The sequence below is a fragment of the Chrysemys picta genome, chromosome 7 (assembly GCF_011386835.1).
Source record: "Chrysemys picta bellii isolate R12L10 chromosome 7, ASM1138683v2, whole genome shotgun sequence".
Classification (NCBI taxonomy): domain Eukaryota; kingdom Metazoa; phylum Chordata; order Testudines; family Emydidae; genus Chrysemys; species Chrysemys picta.
The window spans coordinates 85,244,745-85,266,343 of record NC_088797.1 but is presented as its reverse complement, the minus strand read 5'-3'; the positions used below and the strand labels follow the sequence as shown (position 1 = coordinate 85,266,343).

The window sequence follows — 21,599 nt, the reverse complement described above, 5'->3', positions numbered from 1 at the left end:
CTGCAATATTTTAGATAGTTTAGTAGATAGTAAAGTGTATACAACTTTATAGCCACTGGACAGGGGAGAAAAAAGGGGACAGTATAAGATCTACCTCCACTTCCTCTCCTGTAGAATACATTAGCTCTGTCACCAAGTCAATTGCAGCAGCTTCTCCACAAATGTGAACTTCTTCTGCACTGAGTCCTGAAAAAAAAATGCAGTGAAATAAAGCGTTAAAATATAAGTGTTCACACAAATAAGCAATACTGAGAGCCGACAGAGGTGGTGACAAAAAGAAATAAAAAAATCCTGCCTACTGAAGATGGCAATAAAGGATGAGATTTCTTTCCTTGTTTATTTTTTCTTCCTACATATCCATAGTCACTGTAACTTTTGCTTGTGCATTTACCTAAACCACCACTATATACACTGCTAAGTTTTAATGGAGCAATTCTTGACCTTACCAACTATTATCCAATGTCAAATCATCCATCTGATAACTATCTTAAAAGTTAATATTCTACACCTCTTGGTGCCTTGCCATCATCTTCATATTTGCCCAACATGGGAACACATGCCTAAGGTTTCACTGTTTCACTTGTAAAAGGAAAAATGAAACTAACTCTTCTACTCAAACTTCTCAAAATTTCCTCAAATATGGAAAAGTTACAGTTTCCTTTTTCCACTCCAACTTTTCAAAAGTCACAGAGTGGGGAAAGAGGTAAAATTAGGGGAGGGTGAGAGAATGTTGGTTTTTAATCATTCTGCTAAATTCAGTGGTAAAAGAAAGGGGAGAGAAAAACCCAAAAATGTGAGATTTCCAGTCTTTGAAGACAAAAAAAAATTCAAAAGTTCCCACTGAAAAAAAACCATAAAATTGAAAACATGTGCCTGCAAGAAATTTGGTTCATAATTAAACCCATGGGGGGGAGAAGGGGGAGAGAAATCAGCCAAGTCTAAAATTTAAAAGATTATAGAAATGTTTTATTATTGGCCAAGCTAGCACACATTTAACACTAAGTTTTAAATTAAAATTCTGCTGGATTACCTATAATTACAATTTTTCAATTTACAAAAGTGTAGGTTATATGATAAAATGAGGCTTCTCTACTAATCAAGCAGGTAAACAAACAACAAATGCATTCAATATAATTAGTGGTAAGTTTAACACACTTGGAGATAGTTTATTAAATGTAAAATAGCTCAGCTTCAGCATTGATGGGCATACCTAAAAGTGCTCTGGTCCAGGCCCATCCTCTAGCCGGATCTTTGATCATCTGAATTTCATCAATGACAGCCACTTCATCTTAAAAACAAGAAAATTATGATGTTAGGTGACGAGCGCCTAGATGGCACGACTACATATGAAGGAACATCTCCAAGAAGCACAATACAAAATTGAAGTTATTTCCTACAAAAATTATTCAATTCAGTCTCTTTTGCATTCCAAGACTGCTCTGAGAGTATCCAGATTTAATAACTCTCAGATGACAGTGCTATAGCAGAGGTCAGAAATTGCTAAATTAAAAATAAGAATACATACAGCACTTGCAAGGCTAGAATGAATTGCTTAAGTTTAACCTCTTACAGGGTGTAGGATAAATATGAAATTAAAGAATTAGAGTTATATTTCCTTAACCAAATGTAAGCTATGTGCATTGTAAAGAAAGACCCTGCCTAGCAAGTAAAAGGAAGGCCTTGAAAATAATAAGTGGTAAGGCCAGAAGGAATAAAATAGGGAAGATGTCTGGTTCAAAGAATAACTAATGAGATAACAGGATGTTTTTAAAAAAAATGCTTCTGACCAACAGGGATGACTGCAGATGGTTTTAAATAAAACACAGACAATCTGTCTTAAAATGAGCCAACACGACCCTTCCCCAACCCATAAACTAGTGTTAAAGCCTGTGTGAACTCAGGTGCAATGGGAAAACTGTTGGACAGCAAGAAGGAGGAGAGGAAATGCCTTGAGAAGAAAGGAGGTTGTAAATCTTATCTGGATTAAGACTGGAAATAAGGGTGAATTGTCTCAAATTGTTTTTTAGCTGAAGTCAGTAATTGGCAATGACATCACCTGCTTGTTAAAGGATATAAAAGATAAACTCTTAAAGGGTTCATTGCTAATACCTGCCTGACCACACTGGAGGTGACCTATATGGGTCTAAGCACCCCTGGGTTTAACAGCCCACTTGTAAGTATCTTAATCAAATTCTTATAAATGTTTTGTTACTTTTTGGATGTAGTATATTGGCTAAGAAGCCTAATTAATAAGCATGTTTAGAGCAATTGTATAAGTTTGGCCTTTGGATTTAATAAAGGAATTTATGATTAAATTAGTGTTTGGAAGTTTTCCACATTAATAATTTCAAATATTATTACTAATTTCAACATAGAGGTGTAAGCATCATTGCATATAAAGAAACCCATGCATATGAAGAAAATAACCATGTATACATACAAGGCGTAGTAACACTGCACATCTCAACAGTGCAAGCAACATGAGCTGCTTGTCTGCCTTCTTGATCAACAAGAACACGCTCTTCTCCTGTTACCAAGTCACATGGCACACTCTAAAAGAATTAAGGAAGTAGAAGTTAAATTACTATCTTAAAAATAGAATTAGAATATTTTCCAAAGGGAAAGAAAAATTGAGAAATTGTGACAGAATATGCCCCTGTATTCACACCCTACAAACTAATGTAATAATCTTTGCACATGGCATATCTTGTACGGTAGTATTTGAAAACTTCCGTTTGGGCAACAGGTCTGTCCTAGACAAAGGAATGTATGTTCTGCTTAATTCACATTTAAGCAGTAAACAGAGTCATCAAGCATAAACAGAAACAAAGAAAGCTCAAACAGGTGAGAAAAAGCCAGCAGGGAACATCCTTTTACATAGATTCTTTGTCTCCTAGTGCCCAGCTGGAAATGTTTTTAAAGAGAGGGACTGAAACTGTAAAAATAAGGGACAAACACCCCAAAGCACCACCCCCTCTCTCCCTGCCTATCGCATTCACAGCAACTCACTCAACAAAGGAAGCATTCCTTGGACACTGGGGCGGGGTCCTGACCTACAGGGTTTGGTCAGTAACACTGCTGAAAGCATGTGGTGAGATACTTTGCTTCAATCTGATATAGTTTAAGTCAAGTCAGGTAGGAGTAAATATCTTACCTTTATTTTTCTTGTAATCATTTCTGACTTTTCTGCCTCATTACTTGTACTCACTTAAAATCTCTTTGTAGTTAATTAACTTGTTTTATGGTTATCTAATCCAACGTGTTTAATTTAAAGTGTCTGAATAACTATCTGAGATAATAAGATGGCACACTGTTCTTTTTAAAGAATAACAGATTTAAAATACTTTGTACTGTCCAGGAGAGGGCTGAGCAGTATTGGACATACATTTCTGGGGGGAAATCTGGGATTGGAGGCGTGTTGGGGTCACCATGCGTATAACCAAGGCTGGTGAAAGCCAGAGTGTAACCCAAGTGTGGCTGGCTGGCTGCACTTACACAGTGACATGCAGTGTGGTTTGCATGATGGAAGGCTGTGAACGGCCCAGGTGGGAGCTACTTTTGCAAAGCTTTGTAAGTTAACAAAGGTTGCCAAGCAGGGGTGACACAGCTGCTCATATCTGGATAGTTTGCTGGTATGTCACAGAAATAAACCCAAGTAGATAATGTTTTCACCGCTCAGCTCATACTACATGCCTACATACATGGTCGGATGGAGCCCAATTTTGTTGACCTTCTAGACATGGAGGGGAGGAAGTTGAGGATACAATTTCCCTCTGATGGGTGGTTTAAATTGTACTGATCATTGTCTATTGATTAAATGCGATGTGGTAGGACAAGGGAGGGGTGTAAAGTGTCTTTTAGCTCAATTTTGTTGCAGTTCCTATGGTGCTGTGTTTTTAAAAGTCAATCAAAGTGACCAAAACTTTGGATGGGTGCCTTTTGGTATAGTTTCCTCTAAAACAAAATCTAAATAAAATAAGTTATCTTAACAACATCTTTCTCCCTCCAGCCCATCCATGTGATCTAGTAGATTACCATCTCTGGTTTGATTTCTTTTAGAGCGGGGATAGATTTATCCTTGAGAAATCTCTGCCAAAAGTAGTTTACAGAAGACAGACAATGGAGTACAGTAAATATTTTGTTCTAATATGTTCAATTACATTCTAATATGCTTAAGGCGGCATTTAGAGACTACTAATTTCTGTAATCAGAAGCTCTCCCCTCCCCCGCCATTCCCCAGTTCCTGCAATGTAGCATCATTATGCTTTAACTTTGTATTTCTCCAGCCCCACGAGTTATATGCTTTAATCATATTAGCAACAATATACAATACACTGAGCACAAAGAATCCTCAATAGATTAGGAAACTTTTTCATGATAACTCCACTAACAAAGGGTGCACATGCATACACACACTATATATATTGTTTCAAATTACTTATTCAAAGGCAGATGTTTGGTCCTAGGGATTAGAATTTTGTATTAATGTAAAACACGTTAGAAATTAAAATGATAAGAATTACAACATCACTATTGTTAAAGAATTAACCGAAACTCAGCATGTTTTATTGACAGATTATTACTACAAATTTATATGTAATTACTATATAAATATTGGTGATTTTAATACTTAGCCTTTAAAATTAATGCTTTGTAATACCATTTCTATTTGCCTTCCTGCAAATTCTATGCAGCTGGAAACAGGCTAGAGAAAAAGACCTACAAAGATTTTGGAGGCAATCAGCAGAGCTAATGAAATTTTATTCAAGCCACCTAAAGCAACACCATTTCAATGCCCTTTAAATCAAAGCATTTGCTGCAAGTGGGTAAAACATTTTATTCAATGCCCACTAGTACTAATATAAACATTAAAACAGGAAGAGAGAAGTTAGTATACGCCAGGGTAGCTATTCTGAATAGAAATGAAACTAGCTTATCAAGTTGCTATATAACAGGAATAAATAATTCTATATTATATATTGACTAGAGAGCAATGCCCTCCCCTATCGACGTTCTGAGATGCATAAACCTCCACACCAAAAAGAAAGGAAATTCTATAGACATGGTGTCCCCTGACACAAGTACTTCCTTGCAAATACATGCAACAAGCTCCTGGGAGTGGTCCACCAATCTGGAGGGCTTTTAGCAGAGAGATGGACATCATGTGGCAGCTGGAAGGCAAGAAATGAACTTGCTACTACTTATGGTTTTCATGGTTTAAAAACACTTCTCCAATTAAATCTAGCACTGCTTTACATAGTGACCCAATAAAGTGATTTATATAAAAATCAACTTTTCTTTCATGTTTCTATTTCTGTAATTTGCTAATGAAAATTTGTATTTTATTTAACGTAACCTGAATTAGGTGGTTTTTTCTGATATGTCCCCAGAGAGTCCTACAAGAAAGCTAGCAAGAGCCAATGTAAGCACAGGGGTGAGCCAGTGACTGAAGGGCAATAGACTGCTACATGCATGAATGTATGGAGTTCTTTGGACACGGTTTCATCTCTTTCTGTGAACCACTAGTATTAATGAACACTGACAGTATCATAATTCAAGACTACATTTTAGCAGAGACTATTTCAAAGACTATCCTAAAGACTTACATTTATTAAAACAAAATATTTTGTATAATGACATGAATGCATGTAAAGTTGAAGAGAAATTGTTTAAGTAACACACTGACAGCATCATTACTCTTTTGGAAGATCTCATGGGCCAGCAGTTTTAATGGACCACAGTATATTCCTGATTTTGCTGCCAAGTATCTTTGGATAGCATGATGAGTTTTTCCACTATTTGTAGGGCCAGCATGAAAGACTATCCTTCTTTGAATAGCCCTGGCTTCTGGATACCTAAAACACAAAACAAAAACAAAAATAATTATAATCTATCATCCAGATACAGAGTTGGGTGAAATCCCAAGTGAATTTGTGCTAGTTGCCCGTTTATTTTAAATTGTCATTTAATACAACAAAAGACTGGGAGGAGATAGTTCTTAAACTCAATCAAGTACAAAGAGGTTTCAATATAATCCTCAAATATTAGTAGATCTCTTGACCATTTCACATTTCAGAAAGTTTAAAGTTGAATATGTGAATACCATTGTCAACAAATAATATTCTTACTACTATTGTCTTACTACTGCATTCTTTTTTATTTACTTTTTAGATTTTGACTTAATATCTATTGAATAGCATGTGAGTAAAAGACAGCTTTGTATAGAGGTAGTTTCTATCAACAAGCTAAAATTATTTAACAGGGGAGGAGAAAGAAAGAATGTCAGATAATGGAACAACGATCTCATAGCTGAAGCCCTCTCATTTTAATTTAAATTCTTTGGCAAAGAACACTGATAGTAACAGACATCACAACAAAGAAGTCTGACTCCTGGCACAAAAGGATTGTAAAAGTAGTCTGACAGCCATTGTTGAACTTTTATGTCATGAAGCCCAGGTCCAAAGCATCCACAAAACTGGTTTTTCTTAGAAACAATTCTTGCCAATACCTGACTCTCCAGCAAATGTGTCATTTCATTAATCACCCGGATAATGGAGAGTGTGTGCTTATAAAACTTGCGAATGACACCAAGCTTGAAGGGGTTGCAAGCACTTTGGAGAATGGGATTAGAATTCAAAACAAACTTAACAAATTAGAGAACTGGTCTGAATTCAACAAGAGGAAATTCAATAAAGACAAGGGCAAAGTACTTCACTTAGGAAGGAAAATCAAATGCACAGCTACAACATAGGGAATCACTGGTTAGGTGGTAATACTGCTGAAAAGGATCTGGGAGTTATAGCAGATCACAAATTGAATAAAAGTAAAAAATGCAGTGCAGCTGCAAAAAAGGCTAATATCATTCCAAGGTGTATTAACAGGAGTGTTGTAAATAAGACACAGGAGGTAATTGTCCACTCTGCTTGGCACTGCTGCCCAATTTTGAGCAACACACTTTAGGAAAGATGTGGACAAATTGGGGAGAGTCAAGAGGAAAGCAAAAAAATGAGAAAAGGTTTGGAAAACTGGATATATGACGAAACGTTTAAAAAACCGGGCCCGGGGGGAACAGTTTTCAAATGTGTTCAGGGCTGCTTTAAAGAGGATAGTGATCAATTGCTCTCCACACCCACTGAAGACAGGAGAAGAAGTAATGTGGTTAAGCTGCAGCAAGAAGATTTAGGTTAGATATTAGTAAAAAATTTCTAAGTATAAAGGGTAGTTAAGCTCAGGAACAGTCTTCCAAGGAAGGTTGTGGAATCCCTATGATTGGAAGTTTCTAAGAAAAGGTTCAAACAAACACCTGTCAGGGACAGTCTAGGCTTATTTGATCCTGCCACAGTGCAGGAGGCTGCACTTGAGTTTTCAAGGTCCCTTTGGGCCTTATACTTCTATGATTCTATGTTACTATGACCCTTGATTTCAAGGTTCTCCGTGTTTTTCTGAAATCATTACCCACCAAAGAATGGACAACTGAGCTCCATTTTAGGATTAGATATTATATAGCAAAGCTTTAACTACTAAACGGTACTGGATTAATCAAAACCTGTTACTCTTAGCTATACATTATTTCCAATTTGTATTGATACTAGTAGCCAGGTATGCACAGTATCAGTTCTGATAACTAGCTATAACAACATCTTCCAGACAATAAAATTAGTATAGTCTTTAGCATGAAAACTGCTGTCACTGACAGCAATAATATGAAAGTCTGACACTTAAATAAACTAACCAGTTGGGTGGCAATCTTAAGTCGCTGATCTTGCGCAGATCATCCATACAGTCCAGCATAGGAAAGATCTGCTTAGCATGTCTCAGAAAAAATGGAAAGAGATCATCAACGTGACCTGGAAGACAAACACTTTTAAGAAAGTTTGCTACTATTAACAAGTCATGGGTTCATGAGATGGGTTTTTTGAAAAAAGGAAAAGTAATATTATAATATAGACTCATTAAGCCTATAATGCCATACAATCTACTATCCAAAAAAAAAAAAAAAAAAAAAACCCCAAGAAAAAAAAAATCTAACTTCAATACAGTAACTTTGGCTATTCCACAGCATCTTACTGAACTTTGTTACAGATGATTTCCAGAATAGGCAGATTTTTAGGATTATTTGTTTAGGATAAACCAAATAAAAATTTAAATTTATTTTTGATATTCTTCAATTAGTGTGGTATGACTACCATAATTGAGTATTTTGTATTAAAATTAAGATGAGTTTGAAACTTTCATATATAGGTTTGCTACAGGGTGAAGCTCATTCCTCAACTTGCTTTGACAAATATTTTATGTGCCACCATATACTATTTTAGAAGTTTATGAGAATTTTAAAAGGATGCTAGCAAATACTTTGGGTCCATAATTTAAAGTACAGTAGGTTAAATTATATTTCAAGTATAGAGAACTTTTGCCACATTTAACATTTTAGAATTGCCACCATTTAAAAATAAAGCAACGCTACTGTTTTTGTAGAACATATACTAAAGAAGAGCTGTGTGCATTTCTGTGCTGTTTCTATAGCCATCAACTAGCATCTCCTCTTCATAGGCACAGGCATTATTAATTATGTTACAGAATGTAATTACCAGAACATGTATACCAGTGTCAGTACTGACCAAAAAAAACACACGAAAGAAACAAAGCAAAGGATCAAAAGTATACTCTCCAGCTTCTAAAAAAACTCAAGAGAAAGTAAGCAATATTAAAACTAGTAATCCATCAGAATATTCTCAAACAGCCCCTTAAAGATCATAGAAGTTGTAAAGCCATAACAGAAAAATATATGGAATGGAAAAAGTGAATATGGTCATCAAGTCTTTTTCTTAAAAATTTGTAACTTGCAGGAAATAGATATTTTTGTGGAAGGGATGCATCTTCATGGTGGTCTGGAGAGCAATAAGTGCTAAAGGGCTAGATCCCACACAGTGAAGTACATCTCCACTCCTTCCATTCCCACTTCAGTGGGCTTCAAGGGCATTGAGCACCTCATAGATTCAGACCCAGTTTTCTTTATCTTTATACAAGCCAGAGCAGGAAGTAAAAATATTCACAAACTAAGTTTTATTTTAAAAGATGTTCTATATACTTGCCTGCACCACAACATATATCATTTAGAATAATGTGTATATCAGCATTCAGGAAACTGGAGTCCATAATATACTTTCTAAAGCTTATAAATGCTTGGTGAAAAAGACGAGCTGTGGAAGGGGAGAAAAAAAATTTCACTGTTACATACAAAGTTTCACTTTGAAATACCCAACAGACCACGCAAAATGTCAATTTAAATCAAGCTACTTAACTAGAAATAATATATTTTTCATAATATATTTCTCAGATCTTTTGTACACAAACATTCAGATTAAAAAAGAAAAGCAAGCTGCAGGGTTTGCCTGTAACAGTTTTGCTAAAAACAGCTAAAAAATAAGGCAAAACCCAAGATGACATATTTGTTTGATGTAGAATGTGTGTGAGTTATTCTACTAGAAAGGAAAAAACATCCAGATAATAACATCATTTTAAAATATGGCTGGTGCCACAAATTACATCTTTCTTACCATCCAGTCCATTTTCTCCTCCCAGTCTCTGCATTTCTTTCCGCTTGTAAAACGTATTTAAGATTTTCAGGACTTCACCTGTAAGATAAAAATTTAGAATTTCTTAACTTCATTGACATGTCAGATTAACCTTTGCTCAAATAGAATTAAGAAAGACTGCAATTATTTTGTTCAACTCAGTCTAAGGCCCAGATTTTAAAACATATTTAGGCATTTCCTAACTTGACTTAGCAGCCTAGGTCTCACTGAAAGTCAGTGGTACTTGAGCTGCTAAGTCATTTTTGAAAGCTGTCTATTTAGGTCTTGCCACACTGAGCAGAGCATCTTAAAAAATGCGGGTCTAAATGTTTGTAAAAAAAAATGAGTGCTTGTCATCATGAACACACTCTTACGTTCGTTAAGTTTAATTACAACTGACATTGAGCCTAGTACTGGGAATGACAGACATTTCAAGTGATTCCAGAGGAATTTCCATACTGGATCAGACCAGTGACCCATTTAGTCCAGTATCCGGTCTCTGACAGAAGCCCATCTCAGATATTTTATAGGAAGATGCAAGAAAATCTGTAGTACACAGTTACTACTCTTGTTAGTTAATGGTAGGCTGTGACCCAAAGCATAATGGTTTACATCCCACACACACACACATATATATATATATATATATATACCCATGACCACTTAGTTTCCTATTAATCTGGAGATTTTGTCAAAGGCTTGTTCAAATCACTTATTTTTTCTTTGACCACAATCCGTGACACTAACATTATGTTAGCCCAATCAAAGAGAATATGCCAGTTTCCAAACTGCTTAATAATTTTTTTTAATATATTATAATGAAATATATTTAAGACAGGGCTGGAACCCCCCTGCAGCTGATAGTGGCCAGAAGACAGAAAATTCTATAAATTTCACACCAAAAAGTTTCCTGGAAAATTCTCCTCAAGATGACTGCACCAAGAATCAAAGAGGAACTGGGGGGGGGATGAAGGCTCCCAACCCCACATGTCCATAGGGAAGACAGCGCCTAGATCAGAAGAGATATGCTGCATGGAGCTGTGTGGTATTGCTCTGACCATCCTCCCCATCAGGCAGTACGGCTCCTATAGGAGTTGTGGTACTATTAGCAGATTTCCCCTCCAGTTGCTCAGTAGCACATCCATCATGTCAAGTGACAAGCACCTACATCATGTTATCTTCCACTCTGCCCATCAAATTATTTTGAGCGAGTATTGACAGCATACAAGAAGTCCTTTAAAAAGGCAGAACTGTGCAGGCAGGATATGAACTACATAAGACTAGTGCATACATGCACAATAATGTTTATGCTTACAAACCTACACAGAAATTATCAGACTAATTTTAGGCACCAGTCTTGACAGCTTCCTTTTAACTTAATAGAAAGGAAGACTAGAATATTAACTGCCTATATGGCAAATGGAGTGGTTTATGAAAACCTGACTACATATTTACTCAGGCAACAGTTTCTTCTCTATTGTTCTGCATTTCTCCCTTCTCTCTAATCATCCCTTTATAGTTTGCTAAACATGACTGCAAATATTCAAGTAATGGAAAGCTAAACACAAATAATAATCACTGCATTCCCATCACTTCAATCCCCTAGCCTTAGTTTTAAAAAAAGGGGAGGGACGGGACTCAAGAAGAGAATTCACAAATCAATATTTGAATTTGAGAGTTTAGGGGGGAAAGGGAAGAACAAGTTGTCTTAGGAAGATTAACACTTAGAACCAAGATACCAGCCGGAAAACTTTTCAGTGTATAAAATGACGAATACCAAATTCCAACCAGATTAGACCCCATGCTATAGGACATAAACCTAAATAAATTTAAATGGAAATCTGGTTTTAATCTTAATTATAAAATCCCTGACAGTCTACTATAATTTTAAAAGCATTACAAATTAAAACCTCATTTACCTTTAAAATAAAGGGTCACCACCTTTAAACATCTAATAACAAAAACTATTCATCCATTTCAGAAGTATCCAAATAAAAATGGTAAGACCAATATAAGCTAATATATCTAGAGTTGGAGCAGCCACTCCAACTTACCCAATATACTTGGCTATTGTAGCACATGGTACCATGCAAAAGATATATACGTTCCAAGAATACTGAAACATCAGAAAGCAAGCTAAGAACAGTGTAATAAACCTTAACTCTGAAAAGCAGATACAGGGTTACATTAGAGTTGCATCTGCTTATGTCAGGTATGAATTTAGCACTTATTAAAAATTAAAAGCCATGGTGGCAAAAAAGGTGCACTTCCATCTGCAACTGAATAGAAGATTGCACACATTCTACTAGACGTGCCTTGCCCATTATCCACACATTCATGATCTGTCCTTTAATTACTGCTACTCATATCTAATATTCCTAAAGCTCTGAAAACATGAAGAACTAAATATTATTGTAAAAGTTAACATGACTAATCAAGAGAAAAAGCTAAGCATTCTGAGCAGCTACCGGGTAAATTTTATGTTCAAGATCCCCCTTACAAGCTACGCGTCAACTGGGCCTCATTTCTGAACTCACAAAAAGAATAATATATTTTATGAAATAGCTGACCTGGCCACTAAGTACAATTGGTTTAGATCTGTACACATTCCCATCAACCACGTTTTTGCCAGCCTTTCCATTTTTTCCCCCTTTGTTATTTTGTATCTCCTGGTGCCAACACTGACTGCAACAGTTGAATGCCTTAACTTGTACCCTGCAGCATCAGCGAGTACCAGCAGAACAGTGCAGGGAAGACTTTGAAGAGAAAATGCAATACAGTGGCGCCAACCCCAAGCCCTGAGTGAACTAGAACAGCACTCAAATAACCTATGAATGCATGGTGAGAATATTCTATTCACTAGCGCGCTCTCTCTCAAAAAATAAAAATAAAAAATGAAACCCCTAAATTCCTCTTTGGACTTTCCAGAAGTAGCTTTGAGAAGAGTGTGGAGAGCAGGAAATACACTTAAATGTTTGACATTAAGTGTGTCCATGAATCTAAATTCAGTTACAAAACTTAAAAGGTCAGTGTTATATATTATCCTAAGCAGTAAGGCATTGGGACTACAACATATCTCTTGACTTTAAGCACACTCTCTTCCTTTTTAAGGGCTTGTCTACATTACAGAGCCTTGGCCAATATAATGATGCCAGCAGAGCCAAAGAGTAGATGCAGCATAAGCTGCAAAATAAGTTTGTCTGCCTGCACAGTAACACCACCTCCCTGAGGTCGTTAGCTAAGCCAAAGAAGAACTCTGTCACCATAGTCATATCTACCCTGGAGGTTTTACTGACATAGCCATGTCAGCTAGGCAGTGTGATTTCTTTTTCCTCTCTCGCTCGCTCCTAGCTAATGCAGCTATGCCAGCAAACCTTTGTGCTGTAGACCTGGCCTAAACTATTCTACTTCCCCTCAAAGTTAGAATCTTGTGTCTAAGGCCGTGTCTACACTAGGGGTATGTCTACACTACGGGATTAATCCAAATTTATATAATTTGAATTTGGGAAACAGATTGTATAAAGTCGAATGTATGCGGCCACACTAAGCACATTAATTCGGCGGTGTGCGTCCATGTACCGGGGCTAGCGTCGATTTCTGGAGCGTTGCACTGTGGGTAGCTATCCCATAGCTATCCCATAGTTCCCGCAGTCTCCCCCACCCATTGGAATTCTGGGTTGAGATCCCAGTGCCTTATGGGACAAAAAACATTGTCGCAGGTGGTTCTGGGTACAGCCTCACCCCTCCCTCCTTCCCTGCATGAAAGCAACGGACGGCAGACAACCATTTCGCGCCTTTTTTCCTGGGTGAACACTGCAGACTCCATACCACGGCAAGCATGGAGCCCGCTGAGCTCAAGACAGCAGTCATGAACACTGTAAACACCTCGCGCGTTCTCATGGAGTTTATGCTGAGCCAGGACCAGAAAAACGAGGCGAGGAGGCAGCGGCGGCGGCAGTGGAGCGACAAGCGTGATGAGGACATGGACATGGACACGGACACAGAATTCTCTCAAACCGCGGGCCCCAGTGCTTTGGAGATCATGTTGTTAATGGGGCAGGTTCTATCCATGGAACGCCGATTCTGGGCAAGGGAAACAAGCACAGACTGGTGGGACCGCATAGTGTTGCAGGTGTGGGATGATTCCCAGTGGCTGCGGAACTTTCGCATGCGTAAGGGCACTTTCATGGAACTTTGTGACTTGCCGTCCCCTGCCCTGAAACGCCAGAATACCAAGATGAGAGCAACCCTCACAGTTGAGAAGCGAGTGGCAATAGCCCTGTGGAAGCTTGCAACGCCAGACAGCTACCGGTCAATCAGGAATCAATTTGGAGTGGGCAAATCTACTGTGGGGGCTGCTGTGATGCAAGTAGCCAAAGCAATCACCCAGGTGCTGCTACGAAAGGTAGTGACTCTGGGAAATGTGCAGGTCATAGTGGATGGCTTTGCTGCAATGGGATTCCCTAACTGTGGTGGGGCGATAGATGGAACCCATATCCCTATCTTGGCACCGGAGCACCAGGGTACCCAGTACATAAACCGCAGTGGTGCTGCAAGCACTTGTGGATCACAAGGGACGTTTCACCAACATCAACGTGGGATGGCCAGGAAGGGTTCATGACGCTCGCGTCTTCAGGAACACTACTCTGTTTAAACGGCTGCAGCAAGGGACTTACTTCCCAGACCAGAAAATAACTGTTGGGGATGTTGAAATGCCAACAGCAACAGGGGGTCCTGTGGCACCTTTAAGACTAACAGAAGTATTGGGAGCATAAGCTTTCGTCTTGCATCTGAAGAAGTGAGGTTCTTACCCACGAAAGCGTATGCTCCCAATACTTCTGTTAGTCTTAAAGGTGCCACAGGACCCCCTGTTGCTTTTTACAGATTCAGACTAACACGGCTACCCCTCTGATACGAAATGCCAATAGTTATTCTTGGGGACCCAGCCTACCCCTTAATGCCATGGCTCAAGAAGCCATACACAGGCAGCCTGGACAGGAGTCAGGAGCTGTTGAACTACAGGCCGAGCAAGTGCAGAATGGTGGTAGAATGCGCATTTGGACGTTTAAAAGGTCGCTGGCGATCGTTACTGACTCGTTCAGACCTCAGCCAAACCAATCTCCCCATTGTTATTTCTGCTTGCTGTGTGCTCCACAATCTCTGTGAAAGTAAGGGGGAGACCTTTATGGCGGGGTGGGAGGCTGAGGCAAATCGCCTGGCTGCTGATTACGCACAGCCAGACACCAGGGCGATTAGAAGAGCATACCAGGAAGCGCTGTGCATCAGAGAAGCTTTGAAAACCAGTTTCAAGACTGGCCAGGCTACAGTGTGAAATATCTGTTTGTTTCTCCTTGATGAAAACCCACCCCCTTGATTGACTCATTCTCTGTAAGGAACCCACCCTCCCCCTTCCCCCAGCTTGCTTTCAAACCAATTAAAGTCACTATCATTTAAAAATATCATTTATTCTTTATTAATAGATTATAAAAAGAGGGAGGGAACCCAGGTGGGGTTTGGGAGGAGGATCGTCGGGAAGGAAAAGGCCACTAAAAAAAGGTTAAAAAAAATGACAGCCTTTTGCTTGGGCTGTCCACTGGGGTGGAATGGGAAGGTGTACGGAGCCTCCCTCCCCCGCTGCCATTCCTGAAGCTCCACCAGATGCTGGAGCATGGCTGTTTGCTCACGCAGCAGCCCCAGCGTTGCATCCTGCCTCCTCTGAGCTTCCTGCCACCACCTCTCATCTCGAGCGTCTCTCCTCACGTTGGTCCCTCCTGTCCTCACATTCACTGGCTTCTTTCCTATACTTTGAAACCGTGTCCTTCCACTCATTCAGATGAGCTCTGTCACTGCGGGTGGATTCCATGATTTCTGCGAACATCTCGTCTCGCGTCTTCTTTTTCCGACGCCTTATCTGTGATAGCCTTCGGGACGGAGGAGGGAGGCTTGAAGAATTTGCAGCTGCTGGAGGGAGGGAAAAAAGGAGAGAATTTTTTAAAAAGATACATTTTGCAGAACAATGCTTATACTCTTTCACGGTGACCAACACTATTCACATTACATAACACATGTGATTTCTGTGCAAGGTCGCATTTTGCCTCTTAATATTGAGTGTCTGTGGCTTTGCTGCTAGAGATCACAGACGCAGGTCCGGGCAACAGAATTCGGCTTGCATGCGGCCATGGTAAGCCATTGTCTTTTGGCTTCTGCGCCCTCCTTTCCCACATACCAAGCAAAGCCTGTTGAGTGCTGCGGTTTTCCTGTTAACCTTCGGCAGCAGAAAACAAACTAACCCTCCCCCCAATCCAATTCTCTGGATGATCGCTTTATCCCTCCCCCCACCGCGTGGCTGGTATCAGGGAAGATCCCTGCAGGAACCAAACTAACACCTCCCACCCCGCCATGAATTCTCTGGGATGATCGCTTTACCCCTCCCCCCACCGCGTGGCTGGTATCAGGGACGATCCCTGCTAGCCAAACGCGAAAAGCTCTGGACCAATTCCCCTCCCCTGCGCTTGGATAACTGCAGGGAAGGATTTCTTTTCAGCCACAGGCAAACAGCCCAGTAGGAACGGCCACCTCTGTCCCCTTAATTAAATTCCCGTATTTCAACCAGGTTACCCTGAGCGATATCACTCTCCTGAGGATTACACAACAAGATAAAGAACAGATGTTGCTTGAATGCCAGCAAACACCGGGACCATACACTGCCAGGCTTTGTCATGCAATGATACCAGATTACTTGCTGCAAGCATGGCGCGGTCAAGTGTACTACCATGGAGGACGGAATAAGGCTGCACTGCCCAGAAACCTTGTGGCAAGGCTTTTGGAGTACCTCCAGGAAAGCTTCATGGAGATGTCCCTGGAGGATTTCCGCTCCATCCCCAGAAACGTTAACAGACTTTTCCAGTAGCTGTACTGGCCGCGAATGCATCCCAAGTCCTCAGGGCAAAGTAATCATTAAAAACCCTTGCTTTTAAAACAAGTTTTATATTTTAAAAGGTAAACTCACCTGAGGTCAATTCCATGGGTCGTGGTCTTGGATACTGGCTTGGGAGGGTTGGGAGGGTACTTCAGTCAGGCTGAGAAAAAGATCCTGGCTGTTGGGGAGAACGGAGTGCTGGATGTTCTCTGCAAGCTCGTCCTCCTCCTCCTCCTCTTCCCAGTCCGCAGAATCCTCAGGTGTAGCTGATGAGATTATCCCCGCCTCGGAATCCACGGTCAGAGGTGGGGTAGTGGTGGCGGCCCCCCCAGAACTGCATGCAGCTCGGCGTAGAAGTGGCATGTCCGCGGCTCTGACCCGGAGCGACTATTTGCCTCCTATGTTTTTTGATAGGCTTGTCTGAGCTCCTTGACTTTCACGCGGCACTGATCTGAGTCCCTATTGTGGCCTCTCTCCATCATGCCCTTGGAGATTTTTTCAAAAGTTTTGGCATTTCGTCTTTTTGAACGAAGTTCTGCTAGCACTGAATCCTCTCCCCATATAGCGATCAGATCCAGTACCTCCCATACGGTCCATGCTGGTGCTCTTTTTCGATTCTCGGACTGCATGGTTACCTGTGCTGATGAGCTATCTGTGGTCACCTGTGCTCTCCACACTGGGCAAACAGGAAATGAAATTCAAATGTTCGCGGGGCTTTTCCTGTCTACCTGGCCAGTGCATCGAGTTCAGATTGCTGACCAGAGCAGTCACAATGGTGCACTGTGGGATAGCTCCCGGAGGCCAATACCATCGAATTGCGGCCACACTAACCCTAATTCGAAATGACAATCGATTTTGGCGCTACTGCGCTCGTCGGGGTGGAGTACAGAAATCGATTTTAAGAGCCCTTTATTTCGAAATAAATGGCTTCGTTGTGTGGATGGGTGCAGCGTTAATTCGATTTAACGCTGCTAAATCCGAATTAAAGTCATAGTGTAGACGAGGCTTAGGAGAACTTTACTATTAAAGGAATACTGACCTACTATACTGGCAAAGTGCCCCTACTGTGGGCACAGCTACACCAGCAAAGCTGCACTTTCTACCAGTATGCTAAAACCACCCCCCACACATGAAACAAGATATACCAACAAGGCTGCACTTTTCTGGTAAAACTGCATCTACACTAGGGACTTCTGTTGCACAGCTCTGTCAGTCAGGGATCACAACTCCTCATACCACTGACCAACAGAGCTGTGCCAGTAAAAGTCCATAGCACAGATCTAACCTTGATGTTTGTACACCACCTAGGGGCAGCAGAGCCCTGATCCCTAACTGGGACCTCTAGATAGTATGCTACATAATAAAACAATATTACCTCCTCCCAGCTAAGTCAAAGAGCATTTCTCTTTAATTATTCTTGATCTTTCTGTTGATTTTCACACAACTGAGCACTCACCATTTATGTTCTACACTTACATGAATCTGTGTTCTCCTGATTATTATTCTAATTGTTTTTTCAGCATCACCTTTAGGGGCTCTTCATCTTCCTATCTATTAGAATCCCCATAGGGATCTATTCTCCGGTCTCTTCTCGTCTCTCTCTGTATATATGCACTTTATTTAGATGATCCCCAAATTTACCTCTGACCTTTCCCCTTCTGACCAGTCTAGCATAGTTGAAAATTTGACTATTTACTCCTATTCTTTCCTTTGTCTCTCTTAGCCAATCTCTAGTCAGAGGACAGTACCTTAGCTCTCATTCCTTGACTACTTTGCTTCTTTAAGAGCATTTTGTGAGGTACTTTGTCACAGGCTTTTTGACATTCCAAGTAAGTTACAAAAGCTTTGCAGGTTTGTCCCAAACATGTCATATTCATCTAGGGCGGGAGTCTCAAACATGCGGCCCGCGGGGTTATTTTCTGCGGCCCACAAGCTCCTCGTGGCCCCCCCGCCCTCCCTCAGCATTTACCTAGAGCGGCTCCAGCCTGACACGCACCAGGGGCAGGGCAGGCTCCCTGCCTGCCTGCCCTGCCCCCGCGCCACTCCGGGAAGCGGCCGGAACCTGGGGGAGGAGGGACGCAGGGGTGTGTGTGTTGCTGTTGCTTCAGGCACCACCCCCAGCAGCTCCCATTGGCCGCGGTTCCCCATTCCCAGCCAATGGGAACTCCTGGGGGCGGTGCCTGAAGCAACAGCAACATACACACCCCTGTGCCCCTCCTTCCCCAGGTTCTGGCCGCTTCCCGGAGTGGTGCGGGGGCAGGGCAGGCAGGCAGCCTGCCCTGCCCTCGGTGCGCGTCGGGCCGGAGCCCGCCCCCCGAACCCCTCCTGCAGCCAAACCCCCGGCCCTGAGCCCCCTGCCCTACCCCGCACCACTCCTGCTCCCCGACCCCCTGCCCTGAAACCCCTGCTGCACCCCGCACCCCCTTCCCTGAGCCCCCTGCTGCACCCTGCACCCCTACCCCCTGCCCTGAACCGCCTGCTGTACCCTGCACCCTTCCTACACCCCGACCCCCTGCCGAGTCCCCTGCTGCACCCCAACCCCCTGCCCTGAGCTCCCTGCTGCACCCTTCCTGCACCCCAACCCCCTGCCCTGAGCACCCCGCCGCACCCTGCACCCCTCCTGCACCCCAACCCCCTGCCCTGAGCCCCCGCCGTACCCTGCACCCCTGACGCACCCCAACTCCCTGCCCTGAGCCCCCGCCACACTCCACCACCCTCCTGCACTCCCTGGGGGCAGGGAGGAGGCGGAGTTGGGGTGGGGATTTCGGGGAAGGGGTTGGAATGGGGGCAGGGAAGGCGTGGGAAGAGGCGGGGCAGGGGCAGGGCCTCATAGAAGGGGTGGAGTGGGGGCGGGTCCGAAGGCGGCAGGGGGGAGGTGTCAGTAAATGCGGCCCTCGGGCCAACGTACTAGTCCTCATGTGTCCCTTGTGGTCATTTGAGTTTGAGACCCCTGATCTAGGTGCTTTTAGTTCTATTTTTAAATCTTTATCCTAAATATGAAGTGAAGCTCACCAGACTGCAACTCCTAGCATCACTGCTACCCTTCTCCCCCCCCCCCCCCCCCCAAGACAGGATCAACATTTCCCACTCTCCAGTCTTATTGAAGAGTAGCCAATTTCAATGACAGATTGGATATTTTCACTAGAAACTCAACTGCCTTATTCTTAAATTCCTTCAGAACTCTTGCACATATACTATCAAGTAAATCCTAGTGATTTCTTGCTCTTAATTTTAATCAAATTTGTTCTAGCACCTCCTATTCTGACACTTTGAACTCTAACAGCACCTCAGCTTTATTACCTGAGAAGTGTGGATCCAAACGCAGAATCTCTTCATCACTTCCTGTGCTGAAGGCAGATAAAGATGAGATCACTCAGCTTCTCTGTTATGTCTGTATCTTTCTTTATGCCCTGGTAGACCAATGGACCAACTGATCCTGTCTCAGGTTTCCTAATATACTTAAAATATTTCTTGTTATTTATTTTTATGTCTTTGGCTATTTATTCTTCAAAACCCCTTTAACAATTAACTTTCATGTTATATTTTACTTGACACAGTTTGTGCCTTTCCATTTCCTTTACTAGGCTTGAAATTTCATTTTCTGAATCAGTGGTTCTCAAAGCTGGTCTGCTGCTTGTTCAGGGAAAGCCCCTGGCGGGCCGGGCCAGTTTGTTTACCTGCCGCGTCCGCAGGTTTGGCTAATCGCAGCTCCCACTGGCCGCGGTTCACCACTCCAGGCCAATGGGGGCAGCGGGAAGCAGCACGGGCAGAGGGATGTGCTGGCTGCCCTTCCTACAGCCCTCATTGGCCTGGAGCGGCGAACTGCGGCCAGTGGGAACTGCGATCGGCCGAACCTGCGGACACAGCAGGTAAACAAACCAGCCCGGCCCGCCAGGGGCTTTCCCTGAACAAGCAGCAGACCAGCTTTGAGAACCACTGATCTGAAGGACACCTGCTTCACTCTAACAGCCTCTTGAACCTTGCCATTTAACAACCCTTTTTTTCCTCCTTTGCCTTTCTGCTTCCGTCTTGGGTAGAGGTGTGACTATTATAGTATGCTTAAATAAACTGCATGCTGAGCCAAAGGATTTAAATTCACTCACCTTTAACATAGGGTCTTTTTGACTAGCTTGTTCTTATTTTTAAAACCTTCTTTTTAAAGTTTAATGTCACAGTGCCAGTTTTTGGTATGATTTCTCCCTCAAGGATGTTGAGCTAATTATATTATGGTCACTTATGAGTTAGTTGCTCAGCTATAATTACTTTTTGAATCAATTCATAGAATCATAGAATCATAGAATATTAGGGTTGGAAGGGACCTCAGGAGATCATCTAGTCCAACCCCCTACTCAAAGCAGGACCAATCCCCAACTAAATCCTATGATTCAGGATTTTATGGACAAGCTGTTAAAAGCACATTTGCTTCTGGAGCCAACAGAACGTTTGGGGGTGAGAGGAGACCCCACAACAGTGCAGGAGCAGGATTCAGCTGACAAGACCTCATGGTCAGTCTTGCTTCTTTATGCAGAAGGAAGATGGAGATAACTCACAGTGTGCATCATTCTGAACTGAAAACTAGCACTCAAGATTAAGAAAAACGCTTCATTTCTGCTTCAGCAGTGAGGGTTTGAACTGCCTCTGATGCAATTACATCAGTTCAACTGTATTTGTACCATGAGTGCTTATTCCCCATCTGGGAATAAGCACATTTATACCTACATCCATGATATAACTGCAATGCTTTATCTATAATGATCAAAATCACACTCCTAATAGACATTGCTGTACCACAACAAAAACTGTAGTTAGACCAGACCTTAAAACGCAGAGTTGCTTTTTTCCCTCCAAGTTCTTTAGAACTAAGTTAAGAATAACTGTTGCAAGAAGCAACAGAGGGTCCTGTGGCACCTTTGAGACTAACAGAAGTACTGGGAGCATAAGCTTTCGTGGGTAAGAACCTCACTTCTTCAGACTTGCATCTGAAGAAGTGAGGTTCTTACCCACGAAAGCTTATGCTCCCAGTACTTCTGTTAGTCTCAAAGGTGCCACAGGACCCTCTGTTGCTTTTTACAGATTCAGACTAACATGGCTACCCCTCTGATACT

The 21,599-nt window shown here is 41.8% G+C and overlaps 1 protein-coding gene across 1 annotated transcript in view; it reads right to left on the bottom strand.

Moving 5' to 3' along the window:
• SUPV3L1 (Suv3 like RNA helicase) overlaps nt 1-21,599 on the bottom strand; it is a 42,116-nt gene that overhangs the window by 13,514 nt on the left and 7,003 nt on the right. The window contains exons 2-8 of the mRNA XM_042856937.2: nt 9,558-9,635; nt 9,093-9,200; nt 7,733-7,847; nt 5,687-5,855; nt 2,441-2,552; nt 1,211-1,288; nt 95-186 (exon numbers count right to left, since the gene is read on the bottom strand). Of these exons, the coding sequence (XP_042712871.2) occupies nt 95-186; nt 1,211-1,288; nt 2,441-2,552; nt 5,687-5,855; nt 7,733-7,847; nt 9,093-9,200; nt 9,558-9,635 (752 nt within the window). The remainder of the gene's footprint in view (nt 1-94; nt 187-1,210; nt 1,289-2,440; nt 2,553-5,686; nt 5,856-7,732; nt 7,848-9,092; nt 9,201-9,557; nt 9,636-21,599) is intronic.